This window comes from Palaemon carinicauda, chromosome 3 (genome assembly GCF_036898095.1).
Source record: "Palaemon carinicauda isolate YSFRI2023 chromosome 3, ASM3689809v2, whole genome shotgun sequence".
NCBI lineage: Eukaryota > Metazoa > Arthropoda > Malacostraca > Decapoda > Palaemonidae > Palaemon > Palaemon carinicauda.
The window spans coordinates 85,689,969-85,707,691 of NC_090727.1; the positions used below are offsets into that span (position 1 = coordinate 85,689,969).

At 43.3% G+C, this 17,723-nt stretch overlaps 2 protein-coding genes across 5 annotated transcripts in view; both read left to right on the forward strand.

Moving 5' to 3' along the window:
• LOC137638362 (zinc finger protein 271-like) overlaps positions 1 to 17,723 on the forward strand; it is a 235,040-nt gene that overhangs the window by 93,517 nt on the left and 123,800 nt on the right. The window lies entirely within an intron of this gene.
• Positions 12,933 to 15,756, forward strand: LOC137638364 (zinc finger protein 501-like). The gene has a single exon (XM_068370395.1). The coding sequence runs from the start codon at positions 13,073 to 13,075 to the stop codon at positions 14,237 to 14,239; it is 1,167 nt and encodes a 388-aa protein (XP_068226496.1). The 5' UTR covers positions 12,933 to 13,072; the 3' UTR covers positions 14,240 to 15,756.

The window sequence follows — 17,723 nt, forward strand, 5'->3', positions numbered from 1 at the left end:
GTCAAGAATTCGAGGCATCTCCCTGTTGACGAGATTCATCCAGGGGGACTTGAACGTCTTGGCAGACTGTCTCAGTCGGAGGGGTCAGGTGATACCCACGGAATGGACCCTCCACAAGGACGTGGGCAAGAGTCTTTGGGCTACTTGGGGTCAACCCACCATAGACCTCTTTGCCTCCTCGTTGACCAAAAGGTTACCAATCTATTGCTCTCCAGTCCTAGATACAGAAGCAATCTACATAGACGCGTTTCTACTGGATTGGTCTTTTCTGGACTTATATGCATTCCCACCATTCAAGATAGTCAACAAGGTACTGCAGAAGTTCGCCTCTCACGAAGGGACAAGGTTGACGTTGGTTGCTACCCTCTGGCCCGCGAGAGAGTGGTGCACCGAGGTACTTCAATGGCTGGTAGACTTTCCAAGAAGTCTTCCTCTAACGGTAGATCTGTTACGTCAGCCCCACGTAAAGAATGTCCATCAAAGCCTCCCCGCTCTTCGTCTGACTTCCTTCAGACTATCGAAAGACTCTCAAGAGCTAGAGGCTTTTCGAAGGAGGCAGCCAGTGCGATTGCAAGAGCTAGGAGAGCTTCTACCATTAGAGTATACCAGTCGAAGTGGGAAGTCTTTCGAGACTGGTGCAAGTCAGCATCTGTGTCCTCGTCCAGTACCTCTGTAGCCCAAATCGCAGATTTTCTTTTACATCTGAGAAAGGTTCACTCCCTTTCAGCTCCCACGATTAAGGGCTACAGGAGCATGTTGGCTTCGGTCTTTCGACATAGAGGCTTAGATCTTTCCAACAATAAAGATCTCCAAGATCTCCTTAAGTCTTTCGAGACCTCTAAGGAACGTCGTTTGGCAACTCCTGGATGGAACTTAGACGTGGTCCTAAGGTTCCTCGTGTCAGACAGGTTTGAGCCATTACATTCAGCCTCCCTGAAGGATCTCACCCTCAAGACACTTTTCCTAGTGTGCTTGGCTTCGGCTAAAAGGGTCAGTGAACTTCATGCCTTCAGTAAGAACGTCGGCTTTTCTACAGAAAAAAGCCACTTGTTCACTTCAACTTGGTTTCCTGGCCAAAAATTAACTGCCTTCTCGTCCTTGGCCTAAATCTTTTGATATTCCTTGCTATTCAGAGATCGTAGGCAACGAACTGGAAAGAGTATTATGTCTTGTTAGAGCTCTTAAGTTCGATTTAGCTCGTACTAAGTCATTACGAGGTAAATCTGAGGCATTATGGTGCTCAGTTAAGAAACCTTCATTGCCTATGTCAAAGAATGCTTTGTCATATTTTATCAGATTTTTTTAATACTAGAAGCTCATTCTCACTTGAATGAGAAAGACCGATGTTTGCTTAAGGTTAAGACGCACGAAGTTAGAGATATAGCAACCTCCGTGGCCTTCAAGCAAAATAAATCTCTGCAAAGTATTATGGACGCGACTTTTTGGAGAAGCAAGTCAGTGTTCGCGTAATTTTACTTAAAAGATGTCCAGACTCTTTACGAGGACTGCTACACACTGGGTACATTCGTTGCAGCGAGTGCAGTAGTGGGTGAGGGTTCTACCACTACATTACCCTAATTCCAATATCCTTTTTAATCTGTCTCTTGAAATGTTTTTAATATTGTTTTTTTGGGTTGTACGGAAGGCTAAGAAGCCTTTCGCATCCTGATTGATTTGGCGGGTGGTCAAAGTCATTTCTTGAGAGCGCCCAGATTAAGGGTTTGATGAGGTCCTGTTGTATGGGTTGCAGCCCTTAATACTTCAGCTCCTGGGAGTCTTTCAGCATCCTAAGAGGATCGCTGGGCTTCGTGAGGAAGACAGACTTATAAGGCAGAGTAATCGTCTAAGTCAACTTCCTTACCAGGTACCTAAATATTTTGGTTTTGTTATATTGATAACTGTCAAAAACTCTTAGCTTATACGCTGTAAACTTAATTAACTCTGGTCTCTACCCACCGCCTTGGGTGTGAATCAGCTATTATATATTCACCGGCTAAGTTAAATATTTAAAAATGATATTTTAATTATAAAATAAATTTTTGAATATACTTACCCGGTGAATATATAAATTAAAGGCCCTCCCTTCCTCCCCAATAGAGACGCAGCGGGACGAGAAGAATTGAAGGGTTTGTTTACATGCAAGAGTGGTATCTGGCCGATAGTGGCGCTGGTGGGCACACCCGCAACCTTCATAACGATCGCTCGCGAGTTTTTGAGTGTGTTTTCTGTCGAGCCGCAGAGTTGCAGCTATTATATATTCACCGGGTAAGTATATTCAAAAATTTATTTTATAATTAAAATATCATATTAAGGGGAACCAGTTGCTCCGGGGCCACTTTGGAGCCACTAGGGCTGCTGTTCCTTGAAAAGATCTCAGCTTGTTGAGGACCTTCATCATCAGGTTGAATGGAGGGAACAGGTAAATCCTGGTCCATTTGTTCCAGTTGAGGGTACATGGCGTCCACTGCTTCCGCTAGAGGGTCCTCGTACGGGGCCACGTATCGAGGAAGTTTCTTGTTGTCGCTCGTCTCGAAGAGGTCAATCTGCAGTCCTGGGACTTGATGTTAGATGAAGGAGAATGATCTTGCATCTAGGGACCATTCTGACTCTATTGGAGTTATCCTGGATAGAGTGTCCGCTGTCACGTTGCAGAACCCTTGAAGGTGAACTGCTGACAAGTGCCATCTCTTTTTTTCGGGTGAACTGAAGATGGCTAACATCACTTGGTTGAATTGAGGTGATCTCGAGCCTTGACGATTCAGACATCTCATTACCACCTTGCTGTCCAGAATCAGTCTTATGTGGACTGAAGGGCGAGGTGATAATTTCTTCAGTGTGAGGAAGACTGCCATGGCCTCCAAAATGTTGATATGGAAGGTCTTGAATAGAGAGGACCAAGTTCCTTGAACTCTCCGTTGATGAGAGTGACCTCCCCATCCTTCCAATGATGCGTCCGTTTGGATGACGACTGAGGGTGGAGGCGGTTACAAGGTGTTGACCCCTTGAAGTTTTTGGCCTCCGACCATGGCATGAGAAGTGATCGTAGCCGAATCGGTAGTGGTCTTCTTAGATCTCTTCGAACGTTTGATGCGTATCTTCTCCAGACTCCTGATGCATCCTTTAGCGGTGCTCTTAGCACTGGGTCTGTCAATGATGCAAACTGAAGTCAGCCCAGCACTCTCTCCTGTTGGCATCTTGAAATCCTGTTGGATTTTAGAAGTCTCTTGACAGATTCCGCTATCTCTCTCCTCTTTTTTAATGGAATGAAGAGGCAATGTGACTTTAAGTCTCAATGTATGCCTAGCCATTGGAATTTATGAGCTGGAGATAGTCGAGACTTTTTGGTGTTGATCTTGAATCCTAGATGTTCCAGGAACTGGATCGCTTTCTTGGATGCTTGCATGCATTTCGACTCGGATGCTGCCCACACCAGCCAATCGTCCAGATAGGATACCACCTGGACACCTTGTAGGCGTAGTTGTTGAACGACTGCTTCTGCAAGCTTCGTGAAGATCCTTGGGGCTATGTTTAGTCCGAAGGGCATGGCTCTGAAAGCGTACTTTCTTTTTTGTAGCCTGAATCCTAGGTAGGAGGGGAGTTGGCGATTGATCGGAATGTGCCAATAGGTATCTTCCATATCTATGGAGACTGTGTATGCCCTTTTGGGCAACAGCGCCCTTATGTGTTGAAGGGTCAGCATCTTGAACTTGTCGTTCTCAATAAACTTGTTGAGTGGTGACAAATCCAGAATGATTCTGACTTTGTCTGAGTCCTTGGGAACAGAAAACAGCCTTCCTTGGAATTTGATGGACTTTGTCCTCTTTGTCACCCATTTGCTCAAGAGCTCTCTGGTGTATTCTTCCAGAAAGGGGGTGGAGTGTTGGAAGAATTGAGGAAATGATGGTGGAGCTGTCTTTCAGCTCCAACCTAGTCTGTTCTTGATTAGTCTGTGGGCCCAGGAATCGAAGGTCCAACGATCCCGGAAGAGTCGGAGTCTTCCCTTCTACCGGAAGCATCTCATTGCTTCTGGTTTCCGGAGGGCTTGCCTCCTTGACCACGTGCTTCCCTACCCCCTCTTCCTCTCGAGGGACGTCTAGAGGAATCTCTACCTGATCCCTACCTTTGGGGCAAAAGGTGGTGGTCTGCCTCTCATGGGCGGGAGTAAAGGCTGGTGACTGAGTCACCAGTTGCTGGGGTACCATCTGGTAGGTGGGTTGGGGCTGTGCCACCATCTGTGGCACCGCGGTCACGGGAAGTTGTTGTTGTCTAGCAGGGCGAGATGGCACTCTTGGCCTCTTTGTCTTCCTCTTCGGTTGGGGACCCTGATCCGGGGAAGACTTCCTCTTAGTTAACATGCCCCACTTCTGGAGAAGATTTCTATTTTCCGTGGCGGTCTTGTCAACTATTTCTTTGACCAATTCATTTGGGAATAGGTCTTTCCCCCAGATATTGGAAGATATCTACTTCCTGGTTTGTGTTTGACCGCAGCCGAGGCAAATACGAACTCTCTACAAGCACTTCTTTAGTTAGGGTTGCCAAGTGTGTTTTGGCTATGACCATGAACATATCTGGGGATCTCTGTTCACTGGCCATTGCCTCCAGGGTCACCTGGAAGGAAAGAGAGGCAGCAAGCCTCTCCTTTGTATCCTGTTCCCTACGTAGTAGAAACTCGGACAACTTGGGGAGGTTTTCGCTGAACTGACGTCCAGCGATATCAGCCTCCAACTTCCCGACTGAGAAGGTAAGCTGAATATCCTTCCAGTCCTTGTGATGCATTGGCAAAGCTAGGGAAAGGGGCCTACACTCCTCCAGTGTAGGGCAAGGTTTCCCAGCTTCCACTGCCTTAATCACCGCCTTAAACCCTTTTTTCGCAAAGGGGAAGGCCATAGTTGCTGGAGCAAGATAAGAGGGATGTTTCTTGTTCAGGGCTGGCACTTTAGAATTGGTGAAGCCCCTGTCCTTCAAACTGCTGGCTAGCAAAGCCTGAGCCTTCGTATGGTCAAGCACTATGACCTCCTTAGGCTCTGTCTCCTCCTTGGATTCAGGTTCCGCCCTTAGAGGAACGAAGCAGTCTGGATAGGACTCAAAGGTGGGCCAGAACGCAATGTCCTTGATAAGGACAGCTCCCAGCTTCTCTGAAACAAAGATCTTACCGTTCGTAATTGGCATGTACTCGGCATGCCTCCACGGGTTTACCTCGGAACACGAGGGAAGATCCTTAACGTTGAGTCTCCTATGAGACCCACGAGTCGCTGCGAGCTGTGGAATCTCCTTCCTTAGTGCAGCTTCCCTTTGTTCACTCTTCTTCTCGAACATCTCCATCATAGCTTTGATGGCAGACAGAGTGTTGTCCGACTTTTCGTGTTGAGGAGCGGAGGACGTAGAGGGCACCGGTTCTGGGGCAGGAACCGACGAAACAGAGACTGTTTCGACTTCATCCTCTTCCGTCTCTGGAGCCAACGTTGACTCCTCATCTCAACTTTCCGCCAGAAGGTCCTTTTCGGTGTCAACTGACACAGCTGACATCCTCTCATCATCTAGATGGATGTCCTTCATCGCATCCGAGACATCCGTATCCACGGCTATCTGGATGCAAGGGATCTCAGGGTGAGGCTGAGGAATAACAGCATCCACTGATGCTTTGGGAAATAGACAGGCCCTCATACGCTCACTAGAGATGTAAGGCCCCCATGGCATTCTTTTGAAAGCCACGAACCCATCTACGCAGCTTGTCCCGAGCTGCATCCCTTGACTCCGTTGTCTTGGGATTTTCGAAAGCCTCATACACCAGGTCTTTGCATACAGTACATAGCTGGGGGTCCCATTATTTGAGAGGTCCCTTGGTGATGGAGCAGTGTGTCCTACACTCCAGGTGGCCACACAAGTCCCTGCTACACACGTTGCAGAAGACGCTGTTGCACTTCACATGGTCGTCCTGTAAAGAGAGGAAAATGAAATGAGTATAATGTAGTCTATCTCACTAGATAAACTAATATATATTATAATAATATTTTCCATTTAATTTTATTGCATATAGCTTAGGATAGGTAAGCTAGAAATGAAATAGGAAAGACACATACGTGTGTTTCCCGCCCAGCCAATTGCTGTGACCGCCCTTAATATTAACCCTAGGGATATCCTCCTCAGGAGGCCCAGAGGAAGAGTCTAGCCTATAAGGATAGAAGAGTGTAACCAACACCCACTTCCTAAAGGATTAATAATGAGGGTCATTAATAAGTGATCATCTATCAGTATATAGAAAGGGAACTCCTTTCCCAATCTTATACGGTCTCAACAATAGATTGCGCCTAGACGCACAGAGTATGTTGGAAAATTTAACTACCGTATACTTTTATACCACAGTTTTCTGTCTACAGTATGCTCTATACTACAGATGTACTGGCTACTGTATATACATATACCTTAGTTGCTGCTACATAGAACCTAAGGCACAATTCAACTGACACAATATTGATAATCTTTATGGCTGGCTGCCCACCAGATTCCGGCGACTTGACAGGGTAGTGGCCAGTATACCAGACTCGGCCGGCTCTTGCTGGCTAAGTCAGATGTGACAGTGAATCAATGGCTGTCGGACCACCAGTCTAGCTAGCATCTTGCCGGCAAGGTTAGTAGCCGGCAGCCGCCGGTTAGGTTAGTACCTGGTGGCACTTACCAATAATGAGAGAGAAAGCAAGGAGTGAAGGGGGATGTAAGAGCACTGTTTCACTTCCTTCCTCCGGAATGAGGGTTCTAATGGAAGGGGAGAACATAAAATAATCAAGCTTCCACCCATTCACCTGCGTGCCGGTACCTGCCGGCCATAGGATGTGAATGGCAGCCCAAGGGAGGACTGAAGAACACTCTAAAGCAAATGGGTCTTCTGCCGGCAGCTAGACCTGCCGGCACAGCTAACCCGGAGCTCCATGTCCGATAGGGAAGCTATACGACTAGGCCATACAAGCAGAAGCCCAAGCCAGCCCTACAGCCAATCGGCGAGATTGTAAGACAACAGCCACAGGGATGTGATGGCTAGGCCATCACTAAAGGACAGAATGGGGTGGGGAAAGGGTCCTGTATAAGGTGTGAGAGGATCCGGCAGCATGTTGGCCCTACCACACCTTAAGGAAACCCTGTTTCAGTATCGGCACCATCCTGGGCGAACAGAGTATCAATCCCCAGCCTAGGGTCTGCCAATACAGTAAATGGGGCCGGCAATCATCTAGCCGCCACCCTTAACCAAAGAGAAACAGAGTTCTCATGCCGGCACCATCCTAGGCAGAAAAATAAACTCCATTCTCCAGCCTAGGGTTTGCGAGCACAGGACTAGTCGACTAAACAGCAGGGAGAAGGGGGATCACATGACCCCTTCAAGTGCAGTCTAGGGAGGCAAAGCCTCCTATGCCAACAAACAAGGCCTGAAGATGCCTCCGGTGTAGGCAGTAGCTCTGCCAAAAATTAAGTTAATTCGATTCAATTTTTTACTTTTCGGCCAGAGCTAAATTTATACAGCATAAGAATCAAATACTACACTTTCCAGAGGAAGAAGAGGCTGGAGATTGCATAATAAATGCAAATTACGAGAGAGCATTGGGAAAACCACCGAGCGAGACCGCTACAGAAAAAGGAATAAAGATGGCGGGGATTATAGTGCCATCTGAGTACTCAAACAGTAACGGAGGAAGGGAACCTTATAACGGCTCCTCTTTTATTTTGCCACTTTTCCCCCTCGAAGCGTAAACGCTATACGGGGTGCAGAGTGCTAAGTGGCGTGTCAAGAATACGTCCCCTGATATTATGTGATATCCTAAAAGGAAAACTTTAAGGATATTCGTGCCAGGAGTTAGAATTCTGGAGACCTTAAGTTAAATTCTCTTGGAATATCACTGTAGTCAAATATACCCTAGGAAGCTACCTAAAAGAACCCTCCATCAGGATGACATGGCCTGAACCCAAAAAGGCAAATTTCTACTAGCCTAAGGGACCAAATACATGACAGCCTGGTCCAGTAAAGAAATAAGAATGTAAAGAATAAACTATATGAGAAATGAAAAATGAGATTATTTGAAAATAGATAACAATGTTGAATAAATGAGCATTATAAAAACCAGGAAATGAAACATCGTCAACAAAAAAGCATTTGTACTAAGTTTAGACTTGGAAATATCCGCTGATTTAGTTTCAGGGCCAGTAGTTGATTGGCTTGGTCACAGCCTAAATAAAGCTTAGAGAATAATATACAGCATTAAGCCTTTTGAAAGAATGTTGGTGACATTGTCTCTTTTTGAAAGTAATACTGGATGATTCTACCTGCTTCTTGTACTGTAGTGAAGTTATGAATGTTAGCAGGAAGGAAGAATCAAAATCCAGTCTACTTGTATTGGAATATGAAGCCATGCAATTATTTACAAAGTACTATGGTATGGAGATAGCTTCATCTTGGGGGTTTGAATATAAGTATAGTGATAAGGTAGAAATGTATCATTATTTTTAAGATTTATGTGATTTTCTTGATGTAATCTCTTTTATGGTTTTAGTGATTAGTTTAGGTTATATAGGTTTCATTGGATTGTCCTTCAGAGAAGAATCTTCATTAAAATATCTAAATATTTGGTTTCTCTTTCATTTCCACAAATGCTCTTCTCAAACATTTCAATCTGCATTGGTCTCTCTGGAGAGAGAGAGTTTCTCATCAAATGATTTTACAGCATTCTTAGTAAAGTTCTGTATTCAGGTTTCACAAGAATGAAGTTAAGATTTAAAGATATTTTGCTGAGTAATATTCCAAGTCCCAGGGCTGGGCCTTCTGGGTAAAATCCATAACCCAATTTGTTTAGGAATAAATTCTACAGGTTTCAGTATTAATGTGAGTTTAAAAAATTGAATATCTGATGTTATGAATTAAGTTTACAGTATATTGATGGTATTTGTGGTATAGAGCAGTAATCATGTCCAGAGGCTGTCATGGTTTGTTTTTAGAAATTCAATTTGTTTGGGCTCATAGCTCACCCTAATGTTAACTGTACTAAGTGCAATCATTTGGGTTTAATTTCGGGTCAAGTTTGTTTTCTGTGTTTGCATATGAAATATAGAAGACTGAAGGATTAAAAGCAATATTTTTTATGTAACTTTTAAGAAATATTTCTTTGTTCCGGTACTTTATATAAACCTTCACTATTTACGTTCGGTGAGGCTGGAAGATGAGCCATAAGACTTTTATCGAGGGTTAACTACCCATTCCGCTAGTTAATGGGGATAGGTTTGGTTACTTGCTACTGCTCCCTCTCACACACCAATGATTTAGGTCACTTTGGTTTTGGCTCGTTGTCATTCTTCATCCATCACCAAGTTATACTTTGGACTGCCATTAATGGTTTTTGTCTGTTCTTTCTCTTTAATAGTATGTGTTTGTGTTGACTTTTGCCACCATGCGTACCTGCTCTGGACTTGAAGGCTGGCCCTGCGGTACCTTCATATCGGCCGTGGACACCAACCTCCACACCCTTTGTGAACGGTGTGATTGTAGTAATATCTGTAATGAGTGTCGGGAGTGGTCTGCCTCCCAATGGGAAAGGTTTGGGCAACGCCGGAAGAAGTCAAAGCGGGATATTTCTCTTTCCAAGGTTCCTTTGAAGGGAAAAAAACACAAGACCTCTTCTTCTGCCTCCCGACCTTCCGCCATTCTGTCCATCCTTCGAGGGGGAAGCTAAGTCCTTCATCTGTCTCCTGTGAGTGACTCTCACCATCGGGGGAGTTCTCTCATAGAGACTCCTCTTCGGAGGATTGCTAGTATAGGTGAGCTTGCTGTACCCACGTCTCGGAGCTCACCCTCCGCTTCGCCTGAGAGATTACCTTTGACCATCGTTGAAAAGGCACTTCTTTGGCTTTGTCTTTGCAGACGTCCCCCGCAGAGGAGCTTCTGCTTTAGTTGTCTTCTGGCCTTTAACCTTCGCCCATTCCTGGTCATTATCTTGACGACGCTGCTGCTAGTCCTGTCCTCGGCCTTGGACTCTTCTGTGGATTGTTTGCGATCCCTATCAGTGGATGTTTGCCCTTCCAAACGGCATTTCCCTGGTCCAGTTCGATCTTTGTGCCGACCTGCCGTCATCCTTCCTGTCTCCTGTACATCATCCGGATGTTCTTCCGAAGCGTTCAGCTGCGTGCCAACACTCCACCTCGCCAGCGCCCTGTAGTGCAGCAGTGCTCTCCAATAGCATGTCAGCACCAGCCTATATTCCAACGCTTTCAGAGCGTCTTTGCTCTCCAGTGCTTCGACCTTTGCCTGACCACCATCCTTCTCCTGCTCGTCCTCAGCACCCTCCAACCCCCCAGCGATCTACCGATTGCCTGCGCTCTTCAGCGTAGCCCCTCCATTCCAAAGAGCAGCGTTTGCTATCGCTCGCCAGCCAACCTACGCTTGCCAGTGCAACAGCTCTCCCCAGCTCAAGCTCGTCAGCGCTCTCCAAACCAGCGTGTGCCTAAGCTCTCTCCAGCTCATCAGCACCCTCCAGCTCGCCGGCGTTCTCCAACACCCACCTGCATGCCAGTGCTCTCCTGCGCATTCACCAGAAACTGCGCACCAGCATCCTCCTGCGCAGTGCTTTACTGCGCCCCAGCGCTCTCCTGCGCGCCACCATTCTTCTGCACTCAAGATCTCAACGGCCCACCAGTGCCTGTTATGCGCCTACGCTCACCGGCGCACTTGCGCCATGTCCATGAGCAGGCTTCTACAAGCTCCTATGTTTATTGAACACCAAATTGACAGGTCACCATCGCCTCATTCCCATCCCCACAAATGCCATACAGTGCTACCAGCAGGGAAAGGGGAAGGGGTCTTCACAGAAGGGTTCAGGATCCCGAAGCTGCCTTCCTCAATGGTGGACCTATCAACAGCAGAGTCTCTTGACAGGGAACCTTCGTTCCCTTTCCCTTCAGGGGATCTTTCTGACGGTGCATCAGTCAGTCAGCAGCTGTGGTTCAGTGCTATGCTCAGAGTAGTGGTGCAAGCCTTCAAGCCTTCTCTGTCTGCCAGCTCTTCGGAGCAACCTTACAGCTCCAGGAGACATATTGCAAGGAACCACAGCTTCTTGTTCTCCCCTGTAGAGGAAGAGAGGAGGCTCAGATGCGGGCACTTTCCTGAGGGGAAAGCTGACTCTTGTTAGGCCAACAAGGCCTGCTTTTCTGCATCTTCCACTGGACACTCTCCTACCTCACCTCTGCCGAGAGAGTTGCATGAGGGAGGGGCTTCCTCTCTTCCACCTTCGGAGAAATTTTCCCCTCGCATGGATAGTTCTCCACCACCATTGGAAGTCATGAGGGACATGACAGTCCGGCCTTCAATGCATGAGTCCTACCTCCTTCCTCGGAAGGAACCTAAGAACTCCAAGATTCTTCCAAAGTCCTCTTCAAGGACCTCTAATTCTACAGATGCAGCCAGTCACTCAAGGGATGTCTGCAACCCACCCCGAAAAGAGCTCTTGGGTGTTGAAGAAGGAGACTTTGCTGCAAGTTCAATGTTGGAAGGAGAGCAGAAAGTGTCGGAACATGCATTCTAGCAGGTTCAGACTCTCATGAGGGTTCTCAATTTGTTTACCAACCCAGAGATACCCCCTTGAGAGGGCAAAGACATGGTCTTAGACCATGACTTTTACACCCAGAAGCCCTCAAAGACCAGTACCACCTTGCGTTGGTCTTAGAGGGCTAAAGAGTGCCAGGGCTAAGATTTCCCTACAGTCTTCTATGGTTGGTGTTGTGGAAGGGGTATCTCTCCTCTCGATGCCACCATTCCAGCAATAGCAGAGTTGCTCGTGTATTTTCATGAGGAATTGTGCCTGTTAGTCTTAGCAGTAAAAGGCTGTTGCTCAGCCTCAAACCTCGCCTATAGACTGAATGGAATGGACATTTCTTCATCGCTAGAACTTTCCTTACTCATACGAAGTTATGAACTTACCTCTCCTCAGTCTGAAGTGAGACCTCCCCCATGGACTGTGGTTCGAGTTCTCAGCTCTCTAAAGAGACCTCCCTATAAGCCATTATTGCCACCTAATTTGTAAGACGGTGTTCCTGCTAGCTTTGGCTTTGGCCAAGCGAGTTAGTGAACTTCCTGGTCTCTCATACAATATCGCCCATTCAAGGAAATGGAGGAGAGGTAACGTTCAGCTGTCTGACTCCCAGTGGGAGAGCTTTGGACATAGGTGCAAGAAGTCTTAAGAGAGATTCTTTGCCTTCGGGGTCCTCATCGAAGTTAAAGAAACCTCTGACTTCCTAATTGACCCCCTGATCTCTTCCCAAATCTCTTACTCGATCAGTATCCTGGTGAACTTTCAAGCAGAAGCATAGACCATTTACCACCAGGTCAACTTTGGTGTTCGAGGGACAGAACTGGGGTGATATTTTACAGGTGTGGTCATCGTGGCCATTGTGGTAAATGTTCCTGTCCGTGCAAGATTACTATAAAGCATCGTGCTGTTCCTTATTTTGGAGGAAGGCTAAGAGGTGCATAGCAGTATTAACAAGACAATTTTGATGGTGAATGGAGAGGAAGTATAGTAAAGGAAATAAGACAATGGATGAAATCTCTTTTTCATATTGAAGAGCAAGGGGAAAACTATTTAAAGAATGAAACCAAAAATGTCACAGGAAATACTGGGGATTATAAAATCTACAGAGGATATGAGATTTTTAGGTGCCTGAAATGTGTAACAAGAACAGTGAGAACACAGATCAAAGTCTGTTGTTTGTATGTTTAGGAAAAATACAAATTACAGTACTTTATGAATTTATTTTATTTTTTAGAAAACTCCATTATTTTTATTGAGTTTTTCTCTTATCCAACTGATTGTAGTTTTCTATTCTTCCAGACTTCTCATCCCAAAGGAAGGAATCATCCACCTCTTGCTGCTAAAGCTTGTAAGCTACTGAAGGTATATGCAAGAGACGTAAGACTGGAAAAGAAAGGGTCATGTTGGAAGATTTTGTTGTACAGAATGATGTCTGAGAATAGGAAGTTTAGTCTTAATTTCATCTTTGAAGTCTATTGAAAATAATATTAAAGGGTTTGTCATCTTGTGATATGGAGAGGATGATGAATTCTGAACCACCTTTTGAATTTCCAATGAAAAGTGAAATTGAAGATCTATTTTCACCTGCAGTCAATCCAGAAAATAATGATACGTCTGGCAGTGTTGCTCTCTTTAATGATGGCGCTCTTTTCTTGGATCCAAAAATGGAAGTCAAAGTAGAGCCGGAAATATTTGATTCTAGCGAAAGCTACCTAAAAAATTCCTACGAGTACGATGCATCAATGAGTGAAAACCGTTCATTAAGTTGTAAAGGGGATGTCGATGATGAGGAAAGTGTAGACACTTACTTAGGGACAGCTGTGAAAGAGGGTAAAGGAAAAGAAAAGGGAAGACTTTCATGTGTAATCAGTGGAAGAGAATTATTACAGAAAGATGTTTTGAATCAAGAGGTGAATCAAATAAATGAGAAGCAGATAAAAAAAAGTATCTTTGGTAATGTTGACTCCAATGCTCTAGCTAGAAAGCGATGTACATGCAGTGAATGTGGGAAAGCTTTTCGTGATAGATATGGTCTTTCATTACATTCAAGAATTCACACGGGAGAGAAGCCATACAAATGTAATGTCTGTAGCAAAGCATTTACTACGAAACAACTTCTCACTAGACATTTTAGAATTCACACGGGAGAGAGGCCATACCAATGTAATGTCTGTAGCAAAACATTTAATGTAAAAAGACTTCTCATTGAACATTTAAGAATTCACACGGGAGAGAAGCCATACAAATGTAATGTCTGTAGCAGAGCATTTACTACGAAACAACTTCTCACTAGACATTTTAGAATTCACACGGGAGGGAGGCCATACAAATGTAATGTCTGTAGCAAAACATTTAATGTAAAAAGACTTCTCATTGAACATTTAAGAATTCACACGGGAGAGAAGCCATACAAATGTAATATCTGTAGCAAAGCATTTACTTCAAAAGAACTTCTCACTAAACATTTTAAAATTCACATTGGAGAGAAGCCATACAAGTGTGATGTCTGTAGCAAAACATTTACTAGAAAAGCACATCTCACTGCGCATTTTAGAATTCACACGGGAGAGAAGCCATACAAGTGCGATGTCTGTAGTAAAACATTTACTTTGAAACACCATCTCACTGGACATTTAAGAGTTCACACAGGGATTCCCACCAGATCAGCTAAGTCTTAATCCTGGACCCCAGCAACCATCAAGGGAAGGAACCAAAAAAAAAAAAAGGGTGGGAGACAATTTCAAAATGTTAAATGGTCCCTTGCGGAGAAGAAAGTACTCCTTTTCTGCATCACATACATAAGGTATGAGGGGTGGTGTCCTTTGGTTTTTGTATTGTAGACTGGTCACAAGATGAGATAGATAGGATAGATGTTAAGACCAGAAAGATTCTCACCCTGCACAAAGTCACATATAGAAACCAGTGTATGGACAGAATATACCTCCCACTCATAGAAGGTGGACTAGGCTTAGCCGAAATTAATCAAGCCCACAGAGCAGCAAAAGTAAGAACTGGGCAATACTTAAAGGCTCTGAAGATGAAAACATCAAGAAGGTTCCCAAACATCAAAATGAAGCCCTGAGCCAACTAACTTCAATAACAAAGCAGGCTAAGAACTTTGCAGAATTGCTAGAAGAAACAAAGGGCACCGAACAGACTGCAGCAGCAATGATAGCCAGGAAGACCAGGCACAAATTCAGTTCCATAGAGGGAAAACTTTGAATGGAAAGGTGGAAACACCAGAATAGGAAGATTCCAAGAAGAATTAGAAAAACGTTACACAGACAAAGAAGAGTCACTCAAATGGATAAAGAATGGAAATTTAGTTTTTGATGGAGAAAGGATGATAGTAGGAGCACAAGCCTAAGGCCTCCTTACAAACGGTTTCAAGAAAATGACGGGCATATCAGGAAACGACCTGTGAGAGTTTTGACCTGCAGCAGTTGAGAGTGTAGGTCATGTGGTTTCAGCCTGCTAGATCCTACTTGCAGATGGTCACTACACAGTTCGCCACAATAACATGTGTGAATATATACATTATTATTACGAATCAAACGCATAAACTATGTACTCTTTTACTAATTATATTGCAATTCAGACTATTATGGATTACAGTACAATAATAATACCTTCAATTTTCCCGCTGATCAAAAACCTTCATATTCTAATGGGGTCCATTACAATATTCAGGCAAATCTATAGAACTAATATAAATAAAAAAAGATACTGCTATACACCATCAAGTTCATTCATTTTTTATTAGAGACGATATCAATACTTTATATCATAAAATAATAAGCCATTTACATCATTCTGTGATTGAAAATGAAGTCCCCTTTCTAAAATAACATTCTTTGAGTGACATGTAAACATGAGAAGGAGGCCTGGCTTGAGGTAAGCTAGACTTTTATTTCTAGGTTATAAATTCTATAGATAATCCTTTCATTAGACATTATAATAGACAGGAAACTTGCCGTTTAGACATAAAACGACGGTAAATACAAGGTTTTGTTAACACTCTGAGGAAGACCAAATATGTTAGTAGTGTAAGGACACCGCTCCCTTCGTCGTCCAGAAAATCAACAAACTGTATATTTATTTAAATTCTCCTTTCGCCACACCGTGGTTTCCCATGTATATGTATTCCGCTCTATCAGAGCTACATTTTGACATATGTATTATTTCAGTACATGTTAATGTTAACTCATAATTCGTATATTTGTGTAAGAAAACACATATATTTTGGCGGGCAATTCAATCTGACTTGGCGCCAGCGCCATCCTACCTTTCCGTCCGCACCTTGTAATATACTCCCATGCACATTTGAATAAAGTAGTTAAGATCACCTACGGGCCAACCAAGGGAAAGGCCCGTGCCAACAACAAGTGTTGGCTTTAATACCCCAACAACAACAATGAATAAAGTATCAGTTGATCTTGGTGACGCTTGTCTCACTGTCCTTACAGTAGTAACTCTATAGCAAATATTCACAATGGCTCCCCATCACAGTTGACTTTGTCTTACCATCTTCACTATTAATTTCTTGGGTTAATTTAAACCATGAATAAATAAACACAAGTTTACTTAAAGGGTTATTTGTATTTATTTAAAAACCTGATTATTAGTTTATTTGGAAGATTCAAGTGAGAGAGAGAGAGAGAGAGAGAGAGAGAGAGAGAGAGAGAGAGAGAGAGAGAGAGAGAGAGAGAGAGAGAGAGAGAGAGAATGTTGTTAAATGTGTGTGAGAGAGAGAATGATGTTAAATTTGAGTAGATTAAGGAGGTAGTGGAAGATCAATTAAGAGAAACATATGGGAAATGTTAGGGAAAAAGTATCATAGAAATATGGAATAAATATGATATTAAAATAGAAAAGTAAGAAAGTATGAAAAGCAAGAACTCTAAAATGAAATAAAAAGTAAAGTGGCAACTTAAATTAAAAAAATAGAAGAACAGAAAGCAGAGATGACCAAGTAAGAAAGTATAAAAAGCAAGAACTCGAAAAAGTAAAGTGGCAAATGAAATTAAAAAAGAAATAGAAGAACAGAAAGCAGAGATTACCAAATTGAGGTTATGAATAGTAATGGTAGAAGAGATTACAGGAGAACTTAACACTAATGAGGCAGCAATAGTTATTAAAAACAAGGTTAAATACGCAAGAATTAAAGGAAATTATAGAAATAGGAATGATAATGATAGGCTTTGTGTGTTGTGTTGGGAGCCAGAGGATACTACTGAGAATGTTTTTAACTGTAATGAGTTAAGGAAATTTAGAAACCCCTACTAAAGAGTTTCCCGGTATATTGGAAAGGTCCTAGAAGTTAGAAGTATAAGTATGCAATCTGTGAAGCCGTCTGTGTAGGAGGTAAACTAATGATAATGAATTTTCTGCAGATGGCAGCACATTGCACCTAATGTGCTCCATTTAGTAGTATGCCCACAATCCAATGTTGTGGAGAGAGCAACGAGGAACCTTAAAGCAGTGCTGCCAGGTTCAGGGTAATTACCCTATTTTAGGGTAATTTAAGTATGTTTAGGGTAATAGGGTAAAACGTAGCAAAAACGCTAAGTTCTAGGGTAATTTCAAATTTTCTAATAAAAAAATAAAAATAATAAATTATATATATATATATATATATATATATATATATATATATATATATATATATATATATATATATATATATATATATATATATATATATATATATAGACAGAAAAGAGAGCCTTGCTTATTGTGTTAGGCAGAAAAGAGCAGGATGATTTGCATAACCTACTGAGAAACAATTGTTTTTCTTTGATAGTGGATGAGTCAACAGACCGTGGATGCATTAAACATCTTGCTCTAATAACTAGGGTTGCTTCAGTGAAAGGTGTGAAAGATATGTTCTTGACTCTTGTTCCCCTAGAAAGTGCTACTGCTTCCACTCTATATGAACATATCAAGTCTGTGTTTAATGAGCTGAATATACCTTACAAGGATAATATGATAGGATTCGCTGCAGATGGGGCAAGTGTGATGATGGGGAAAAATAACTCCCTTTCCACCCACCTCAAACAAGACATTCCAAATTTGTTTGTGATGAAGTGTACGTGCCACTCGTTTCACCTCTGTGCTTCTTATGCTTGTAAAAAGCTCCCTAGATGGGTTGAAGATGTGGCT